The 11,126-nt window shown below is 41.8% G+C and overlaps 1 protein-coding gene across 1 annotated transcript in view; it reads left to right on the top strand.

Annotated features, from left to right (window-relative positions):
* The first annotated feature begins 2,992 nt into the window (after positions 1-2,992).
* The window catches only part of PPP1R3A (protein phosphatase 1 regulatory subunit 3A), a 30,071-nt gene continuing 21,937 nt past the window's right edge, over positions 2,993-11,126 (top strand). Inside the window, exon 1 of the mRNA XM_081210847.1 lies at positions 2,993-3,856. Coding sequence (XP_081066973.1) covers positions 3,036-3,856 — 821 coding nt within the window. The 5' untranslated portion in view covers positions 2,993-3,035. The remainder of the gene's footprint in view (positions 3,857-11,126) is intronic.

Genomic DNA, 11,126 nt, shown 5'->3' with positions numbered 1-11,126 from the left:
CCAATATGGAGCCTGATTGTTCAATAAACACGGAATTGCACCATATGCAGCTCCTTGTTATTCAGATGTAACTGACATCAGTGTATTCACATTCCCTGAACTGCTACATTTCTGTATCAGTTAATGGACTGTTTTTTTAAAAGTCCTCATGTAAATTATTGTTATTGTTGTTATTGTTATATTTCAGGGCAGTTCACAACATAAAAAACCAGCATTTCTTCTAATACACACATTTTTGCAGGCAATTTCCCCCAATACAATGCATATGCAATTTTCTTTAATATATGTATTTTTTGCAAACTGTCCCCTAAGACACACATCTTTGCACACATCTGAGTGGAGAAATTGCAAAGGACAGATGAGTTTTGGCTCATATATAGTTTCAGTTAAGTGCAATTTAAGTAGGTTCACAATAAAATCCTAACCGAACCAAATTTATTCCCTATCTGTAATCTATTCAGAGTAGGCTTTATCTCTTTTGCACAATGTGCAGGTGCTTTCTAATGCTGACACAAATGGGCGGAGAAAGACTATTGTAGGGGTTGGTCAAAAGATGACTCATGCAATGCTGAGAGCTACCTGATACAATGTAGTATTCAGTTATAATGGGATTATATCTGACAGGCCCCATAGCAGGGCAGATTTGCCACACTTGCGCCACATAGGACACAACACATCTGTTTTGCAGTTGCTAGCTGGCACTGATCATAACCTTTTATTAAAATCCTACAACATTCCCCGCTGGCCCTCTCTCCCTCCTTCCATCTTCCCCACAATGCTTCATGTGTTTTGACACGAGGCAGTTTCATCCTTTGCTTCAAGTGTAAGGGTTAGAATCAGTGCTGTTTTTCTAGAAAAAAGAAAATGAACACCATGAACACCACTGTTGTTCTCTTAGAACGGCAATGGAACCCACCTGAGAGGTGCCGGAACTGAGTTCCATTGAGTTCCTGCTGAAAAAAATGCATTTGTTAGAATCTTACCTTTTGAAAAGCATTTAAGCTGAAAGTGTTGTGGATTTTCAGGACACTATGCATTAAACCACAGGGTAAAAACTATATAGAAAGGATATTAAATGAAACTTAAGGCAGCTATAGGAATGACAGAGACAAGGAGTGGCATCAATGCCAAATTAAACCAGATTAACTGATTACAACCCTAGGATCAATACCAGGGAAGATTCTGGAGCAGATCATTAAGCAAACAGTCTGTGAGCACCTAGAAAGGAATGCTGTGATCACCAATAGTCAGCATGGATTTCTGAAAAATAAGTCATGTCAGACTAACCTGATCTCGTTTTTTGACAGAATTACAAGTCTGGTAGATGAAGGGAACGCAGTGGATGTAGCCTACCTTGATTTCAGCAAGGCATTCGACAAGGTGCCCCATGATATTCTTGTAAAGAAGCTGGTAAAATGCGGTCTTGACTATGCTACCACTCAGTGGATTTGTAACTGGCTGACTGACCGAACCCAAAGGGTGCTCATCAATGGTTCCTCTTCATCCTGGAGAAGAGTGACTAGTGGGGTGCCACAGGGTTCTGTCTTGGGCCCGGTCTTATTCAACATCTTTATCAACAACTTGGATGATGGACTCAAGGGCATCCTGATCAAATTTGCAGATGACACCAAACTGGGGTGTGGGGGGTGTGGCTAACACCCCAGAGGACAGGATCACACTTCAAAATGACCTTGACAGATTAGAGAACTGGGCCAAAACAAACAAGATGAACTTTAACAGGGAGAAATGTAAAGTATTGCACTTGTGCAAAAAAAATGAGAGGCACAAATACAAGATGGGTGACACCTGGCTTGAGAGCAGTACATGTGAAAAGGATCTAGGAGTCTTGGTTGACCACAAACTTGACATGAGCCAACAGTGTGACGCGGCAGCTAAAAAAGCCAATGCAATTCTGGGCTGCATCAATAGGAGTATAGCATCTAGATCAAGGGAAGTAATAGTGCCACTGTATTCTGCTGTGGTCAGACCTCACCTGGAGTACTGTGTCCAGTTCTGGGCACCACAATTCAAGAAGGACACTGACAAACTGGAACGTGTCCAGAGGAGGGCAACCAAAATGGTCAAAGGCCTGGAAACGATGCCTTATGAGGAATGGCTAAGGGAGCTGGGCATGTTTAGCCTGGAGAAGAGGAGGTTAAGGGGTGATATGATAGCCATGTTCAAATATATAAAAGGATGTCACATAGAGGAGGGAGAAAGGTTGTTTTCTGCTGCTCCAGAGAAGCGGACACGGAGCAATGGATCCAAACTACAAGAAAGAAGATTCCACCTAAACATTAGGAAGAACTTCCTGACAGTAAGAGCTGTTCAACAGTGGAATTTGCTCCCAAGGAGTGTGGTGGAGTCTCCTTCCTTGGAGGTCTTTAAGCAGAGGCTTGACAACCATATGTCAGGAGTGCTCTGATGGCGTTTCCTGCTTGGCAGGGGGTTGGACTCGATGGCCCTTGTGGTCTATTCCAACTCTATGATTCTATGATTCTATGATTCTATGATTCTATGATTCTATGATCTGTCTGAAAAGTGTTGATTAACATGGTTCACGGAGGGCAGATACTGGCTCCCTGCCCTTAAAAAAAACACGAATGCAAGGCAAGTCAAACTGCCTATTTTGTGCATAGCATAGAAATCTCATACAATATAGGAATCCTCAAGATAACAAAATAAACATCCCAGATCAGGAATCTATGGTTGCTTTCTATCACTTGGAATGTCAACTTAGTATATTATGAATACATATGTTTTTATGTTTGCTTTCATGATGAAAGTGGGTTCAGGTTTAAAGTTGTTGGCTGGTTGACATCTGTTTCAAAATGGATGTTTTCACAGTAATGCTATCAGACTGAAGGCCTTTGGAGAACAGGCAAGCATAGTTAAAAAGCCATTGCTTCTATTAATAGAGCAGAGTCCCTTCTGCAATGTCAACTGTAATATTAATCCTTGTTTCAAATCACAGGTCTCAAATATCAGCTGCCACTACTCAGACGGGTCTCTTTCGGTTTATATCAGAGAACCCAATGGAGTCTTTTGAAGAACCTGGTCAGATTAGTAGGGAGAACTTATTAGAAGTTCCCACTTTAAGCGATTCTCTCTCAGAAGATGAAGATGTTAAAGCTACACTGCAGCACCGCTTCTCCCCCAGCCCCCGGAGGCGGAATTCAGATTCTTCTGAAGAAATGGAAGCAGAAACCCCATCCACCATTGCAAGAAAAGTTTCATTTGCTGATGCATTTGGTTTTGACCTTGTATCCGTTAAGGAGTTTGATACCTGGGATGTTCCAATTACATTACCAAATGACGACTTAGAAGATGAAGTTGTGCCTGTGGAGGAATTTTATTTATCTCCACTGTTTATACTGCCTGCCACACAAGAAGAGCTTTTGCAAAAAGTGCGTGCACAGAAAGTATGGCTAGAGTCTGTCGAGTTCCTGCCAGGGATAACATGTATGAAGGGCATCATCCGTGTTCTGAATGTATCCTTCGAAAAGCTGGTCTATGTCCGAATGTCTTTGGACAACTGGCAGACTTATTATGACATCTTAGGAGATTATGTGCCTAATTCTTGTGATGGCGAGACTGACCAGTTCTTGTTCAAGATTTCATTGGTTCCTCCTTATCAGAGAGAGGACGCTAAGGTTGAATTTTGCATCCGTTATGAGACATCGGTGGGAATATTTTGGGCAAACAATGACAATCGCAATTATATTTTGATCTGTCATAAAAAGGAAACTGCACCACCAGCGGAAGAGAATAAAGCCCAGGGAGAAGTTACAGATAAAGTCCAGGAAGGTGTTACAGACAAATCTATCAAAGGCTGCTTAAAGACAATACCAAGCAGGTGAGGTTGCATCTTACACTTCTTTCCTTTTAAAAAAAGTATTGTAAAACCTCTTTCAATGATAGTTTCCCCAAAAGATGTTCCTATCTCTTCAAAGAAGGAGATGCTGTTAATAACATTACAAAATCTGTCCCTGTGGTTAATTTTGTGCTTCCATACTACTTTAAATAAAATGTATATAATTATATATATATATTTCCAGAGAGGTTAACTTGAGGGAAATGTAATTACCGTAGTCTTACATCCTAAGTGTATTACCAAAATAGTATGAAAGTCATAACTACTAAGTATAGGTGAAGCAGTTCATTACAGGTGAAACAGCTCATTCCTGATGCCTAAAATGTCGAGCATAGTTAGACTTTGATCACTTCCTATTTAATTTCACTGTAGAAATTTAGCAATAAACCTGCATAGTGGTTGTATACTCCTGAGAGTTTAAATGGGTTTTGACGATAGTTGGGAAATGTTTGAAGTGTTTTTAAAGGCCCATAATCCTTTAAAAACAATTATATTGGTCATAAGAGAGCTCTGGTAAAGAATTTGTCTGTCCAGGGGACACTTTGAGGTGGGAGAAGAGGTGGGAAGACCATCTAGTATGCTATGCCACCAAGTTCTGTTGCCACAGAGACCAGCTTATCTTTCACCTATAGATCAGTAACTTGTGAAGGGGCAGGTAGCAGCATCCTTAGGGGTCCAGGTTTGCTTCAGAGGTCTGCAGCTGTTGACTCATGCATGAGAGGAATATAGAGGAATGTATTTAGGATTTTGTTATATTTCAGTCATAAAGAAAACACACAATGTAAAGATCTATGTTTTGGTTGCTCTGGGAAAAGCAATAATCAATTTTGTTTTGTTTTGTTATTAACCAACATCTAGGCCAGGGATGGGAAACCTGTGGCCCTCTGGAAGTTGTTGGACTCTGACTCCTATCAGCCCCAACAAGTAGGCTCAATAGCTAAGCATGCTGGGAGTTGTAGTCCAACAGCATCTGGAAGGCCACAGGTTCTGTACCCCTGATCTAGATTCTGCTGTTTCCTATCTGTTCCCGGTGTATGTTTTGACCAGAAGTCTACAAGTGTAGAAATGTATATTGCAGATGAAATCTAACAATCTCCATTATCTCAGAGATTTCAGCTATCTTTTTGCAGGTTTAAAGCAAGCAGCCTGTAATGGCGCCTGCTCTGGTTACATAGATGATTTGCTTCGTTGCCATGGCATAAAATAATGCACGGAGATGCTTTCTTTTGCACAATGATCCATTAGCCCTGTTGTGGTCACAATCAGAGCTGGCTCTATATCTGAGCCACAAACTATTTGCCTAATAGGCTTCTAACATTGGCGGGCTGCCGCAATATTGGTAACTCCTCTTTGGGCATGTTAGTGGCAGTGGGCAGCAGTTGCGCCATGATCTGTAACAAGGAACTACCATTTCAAATGTCGTTCAGTGCCCTGTGATCGTTTTGGCTGCTGTTCCGTTTCACAAGATAAAATGGGCCCAAGGGAGCACAGGTGGGTAGGCAGGCCCGATTGGCAGAAGGCACCCACAAGTGGGGATGCTCAGCAGTTATCCAAGGTGCCAAGGGCTGGTGGTGGGATTGTGCAGATTGGATTTATAAGATTAGATCCAATTAAGAAGAGCCTTGCTAGATCAGACCTGACCTATCATGTCTAGCACCCCATTCTCACAACCACCATCCACATGCCTACAGGAAGCCCATGAGTGGGATATCAACAGAGAGGTGCCACTGAGAGTCCTGCTTCAAAGCAATGCTTTCGGACATCCCCTTAGACTCAGAACTTGTATGGTGTGAGGAGGATGTGCATGAAACACGAGTCCAAAGCCCTTTAGGGTGTGGGGAACTAGTTGTGCAGTTCTGTTGGATCCTGGCCCTGACCTCCAAAAGCGTAACACCTATGCTGCCTTTCATCTGTTAGACCTGCATTTGATCACGAGTTTTCTGTAAGCTCTAAACTAAGCTCAGGCACCTGCTCCCTTAATAGTTTTGACCCTAAGGGGATATTTTGATACAATGACCTATTTGTATTTAGTTGGTCATGATTCTAAGGACTCAAATATAAGGCTGACAATTTGTGACACAACTGAATTAGTTTTAAGGGTTGAACTATGCAGCACAGTGGCAGGGTTTCCTCCCCCACATGCCCGCCTGCCTTGTTCACAGATGGGGGGCATGTGTATTAATCTTAATCTGATTTTGCTGAATTAGGATGGCTTCTTCTGTGGAACTGATATAACATGTATGTTGTCACCGTGGTTAATATGTGACTACAGTGGTACCTCGGGTTAAGTACTTAATTCGTTCCTAAGGTCCGTACTTAACCTGAAACTGTTCTTAACCTGAAGCACCACTTTAGCTAATGGGGCCTCCTGCTGCTGCTGCGCTGCCAGAGCACGATTTCTGTTCTCATCCTGAAGCAAAGTTCTTAACCTGAAGCACTATTTCTGGGTTAGCGGAGTATGCAACCTGAAGCGTATGCAACCTGAAGCATATGTAACCTGAGGTACCACTGTATTATTATTATTTGAATTTATATCTTCCCCATCCTCCCCAAGGATATACAATTCAACAAATACATAATTTGCAAACCCAAAACAAAAAAATTCTAAAATGGATTAAAACATTCCAAAAACAATTACAGTTAGAAACTTCTAAAAGGGACTGCAATGAAAAACCAATTTCTATCCAATGATCTCGAGGTAGCCAGGAACAGCCACGAAGGAGCATTTTCAAATTCTTCCTAAAAGTTAACAACAAGGAAAAAAGCACACCTCACTAGGGAGGACATGTCACAAATTTATGGTGAAAGACTATAATCTCTCTAACTCTCTATCTAACAATTGGAAGTGGTTGGATCTGACTGAGCACTAAAAGAAGCGCATAGGAAAGATGTGCTAAATCCTCTTTCCTGCCTCCTTTCCCCTCAGCCTGTGGCTTAGACACTATTCCTCGCTCACTTCTAGTATCAAAGCCAAGGTGGGAGAAAAATGTTTGGAGCAACTCAGTGAAGAGAGATCAGGGGGTGAATGTGTCGGGGGGTGCAGTGCCCCTCTCCCAGGAACAGGTGGTGTGCTTACTGATGCAATAGAGGTGCACACTGGTGCTGAGGTTGGGAATGCCCAGCCACACCTCAGAATCCATGCAATGTTCCCATTGGAGTGCCCATCCAGCCCCGACCTCTCAGTCACCTGGTGGCCCATCCTGGTAAGTGGCAAAAATGCTGCTTTTGGGGAGGGCGACCATTCAGTACCTCTCCAACTCACCAGATGCCCCTTTGCGCTCTTATATATTACTTTCGAAGGTTGCCCGTGTGGCATGGATACGTGCATCTGTAGTGAGCTTCCTTGGTACCCACAGGGGTTTTTTCTTTGGCTGCACCACCTGCAGAAGTTAACCTTGAAAGAATCACTCCACTAGAGCCAATAGGATAGTCTGTGGCATGTGCTTTGTTGCAGGGTGTGTGTGGTGTCCATGATCCAAAGGTTTTACTCGTAAAATAATGCCCCATCTCACAGGTTGTATGGGAATAAGGGAGATGTGTGGCTGACACCATCACCATGGGGTTTTTTTTGTGTGTGTTTTTTATATTTTGCTGGAAGCCACCCAGAGTAGCTGGGGCAACCCAGTCAGATGGGTGGATGATGATGATTTGTAGTTCCAGATAACCTGGTTAACCCCTTTTATGTATTAATTGTAAAATGTAATCTGTTGCAGATTTTTATATATAGTCACATGTACTCATACATTTAGAGAAAATACAGAGTGTTTATTGGGCTGTATCTTCAAACTACCTTTCTTTTTCCTTCCCTGCCCCATGTAGTTTAAATTGTTTGCTAACGTTACCTGGAAGAATTTACAAATTTTTTTCAGACAGAGATTAGGGCCCAACATTTTGGGCAAGAGGAATCTTCATATTTTTATAGACTAGGCATCATGTGTCTCTTTGTTTTTAATAAAATGTTTCACTTGTAACAATGAGGTATCATTCAAAAATATGCAGTGAACAGAAATACCTGCTGTAACAAAAGTAATTAATAGACCTTGACATTAGAATTTTGAAATCTCCCCAATTACACTTACAAGTCACCTCCTGGACTCCAATTTGCTTTATCAATTGGTGATGTCACAGCAATTAAGCCAATGGCACCCAGATATCCCTCTCCCAAACTTCCTGCTTGTGGAGCATGAACATTCTGGTAATCTGATTTAGCGCAGTGCGCGAAGACTCACTGAATGGGCGGCTTGGTTTGGGGGTGGCTCGTGGGCTGGTTAAATAACCCCCATGGGCCGCTTGTGGCCCATGGGCCCTAGGTTGCCTATCCCTGATCTAGATGGTGCTGTGAAAGTCATTCTGTCTCTCTCAGACTAATGTTTCTCACTCCAATATTGTCCATAAATGAGACAATATTGCAATGTGTTCTGTACACATTGTTTTCCTGAGGCTGCTGCCACCCCCAGTAATACAATTGTTGTTGTTTAGTCGTTTAGTGGTGTCTGACTCTTCGTGACCCCATGGACCAGAGCACACCAGGCACTCCTGTCTTCCATTGCCTCCCGCAGTTTGGTCAAACTCATGCTGGTAGCTTCGAGAACATTGTCCAACCATCTCGTCCTCTGTCGTCCCCTTCTCCTTGTGCCCTCCATCTTTCCCAACATCAGGGTCTTTTCCAGGGAGTCTTCTCTTCTCATGAGGTGGCCAAAGTAGTGGAGCCTCAGCTTCAGGATCTGTCCTTCCAATGAGCATTCAGGGCTGATTTCCTTAAGAATGGATAGGTTTGATCTTCTTGCAGTCCATGGGACTCTCAAGAGTCTCCTCCAGCACCAGAATTCAAAAGCACTCATTCTTCAGCGATCAGCCTTCTTTATGGTCCAGCTCTCACTTCCATACATTGCTACTGGGAAAACCATAACTTTAACTATATGATTAGAAAATATTAATAATATAAATATATAATAAAGCAGCTCACTGTGCCTGGGAGCTTGGAGTGCCCCCTTTCTATACCTTGGCCCCACACAATTGAATCATCAGTTTGTCTCAGTCATGTCTGGTGATACTCAGAAATGTTATCAGCCATGGATGCTGGCAGAAAATGAGAAGTGAGCAGTTTGGCTTTGGTATGGGGCTAGGGATTGGTTGACAAGGGTGTCACTCTATATTGTCTTCAAGAATGGCTGAGACATGGCCATGTTAGGAGTGGGCAGAAATGGCCAAAAGTCATAAGAAATCTTATCAGGGGTGCTGAGGCCAGTGGGATGGTTCAGAGAGGTGGGGCAAAGGCCAGAATTCCCTCTCATGAAGGAGTGAAGGGGATGGCAGAAATATCTGAAGAAGACTAGAGGGATCAGCTGCTAGCCGAAAACATATCCTTATGGGGTGCTGCTTCTAACTGCTTTAGGATGAGGGTAGTTACCTATTTTGCTTACCTGAACTAGTCACTTCTACTGTGTACCTAATGAAAATGCATAGTAGTATCTTTCCTGAGTTTGTTGCATCATTCAGGGCTCCAGGGAAGCAGGGCGCATTTCTGGATCACAGTCACACATTTTCAGTTTACGATATGATCTGATTTTGTAATCTGTTCTTTTTCAAAGAAAGGCCCAGTCAATAATTTTTGTCATCACTGTGTTAAGATAGTCAGATATTAGTTATATAATTCTTTAGAGCCCAAGTTGATGCATCTGAAATGTTAGTGAAGGATTTTTTAAAAAAAGAGATAATACGTGATGGATTACTAGATCTATTCTGTCATAGGTCTAAGATAAACAAGAGACCAAATATTTTAATATTGGAGTGTTCCATCACAAGGAACCACAACTAAAATATGCATGTAACAGTGGTTGTTGCCAATGTAGGTAGAATTTCTTATATAAATCTGGACATTTATGTAGGATTTTGATTTGCTGAAACTGTCTGCTTTCTTTTAAGAAAAAAAAAAAACCTAACTCATTTCTAGTGCAAAGAGCTGTGGAAATGTTTAGAAATATTAAAGTGATGGGTTCTAACCCAACTAAATTCTACTCAGAGTAAACCCATTGAAATTACTGGCCCTGTTCGCCATGCTCATTCATTTCAATGTGTCTACTCTGAGTATGTACTGTAACAATGGATACAACCCAGTGTCTGTAAAAGCCTTAGTACTAATTCATACATTTAGCAAAAGTATGGGGTACAGATTATCCCAAGATTACAGCATGACTATATATATGTGTGAGAGAGATCACAAATCTGAGTGTATCACCTGATGATGATGATGATGATACCTAATACTGGGAATTGTACAATAAAGGAAAATAATACAACCTTGCCAATAGCTTACATCTATAAAACCTCATATTGAATTCTGCTTGCATGTGCAAACCTGTCATTCCTAGGAGCCAACTCCTAGGGGCCAAGGTCCCTTCAGCCTCCCCCATAAAATATTTGAGGGGACTGCCCCCCCCAAGTTGATGGGCATTGTCATTCAAATGGTGTGCGTGTGGCGTGTCATGTGATTGATTATGGGGCTTACCTGCCCCCCAATGTTTTATTCAAGTTGGCATTCCTGCCAGCTTAGGGAGAAGAACTGGTTGCAAATATGTTTCTGGTTGTAATTCAAAGTATTTGTGATTAAAGCCTTCAAGTGACTTAGATCCAGGATACCTTTGGACCTAAAGTATAGGTTTAAGGCTTACAATATTCCATATTCTTCTGCTTCCCTATCAACCTGCCTGTTTCCTAACATCAGAAGTAGAGGCTCCTCTCTCTTTGTTCAACCTAGGATGGCAAGAGAGGGACTTCTCAGTGGCTGAACCCTGTCATGGAATACCTTGCCCTGAAATGTTTGGTGTGGGGGGTTTATTTTTTTGTTGTTTAGCTATTAAAGACTGTTTTATTAAAATAGGCTTTTTTGTGTAATTGGCAGCTGATATTCTCATTGTGATTGGTTTATACTGGTTCCTCTGTCCTTGTTTGCTTGTTTTATATTGTTGCTTTCATGAAATTGTAATTTTAAATGTCACAAGGTGCCCAGAGTGCTGTTTTTGTACCAGGAGGGCAGGACACCAATGTTTAAATAAATTATTATTATTATTAACAACAACAACAACAACAACAACAACAACAACAACAACAACAACAACAACAACAATGTATTATTTATACCCCACTCATCTGGCTGAGTTTCCCCAGCCACTCTGGGTGGCTTCCAATCGAGGGTTATAAACAATACAGCATTAAATATGAAAAACTTCCCTAAACAGGACTGCCTTCAGAT

Source organism: Podarcis bocagei, assembly GCF_964188305.1.
Source record: "Podarcis bocagei genome assembly, chromosome: 10".
Taxonomy (NCBI): domain Eukaryota; kingdom Metazoa; phylum Chordata; class Lepidosauria; order Squamata; family Lacertidae; genus Podarcis; species Podarcis bocagei.
The sequence above is the reverse complement of the archived record's forward strand: the minus strand, read 5'-3'. Positions and strand labels throughout refer to the sequence as shown.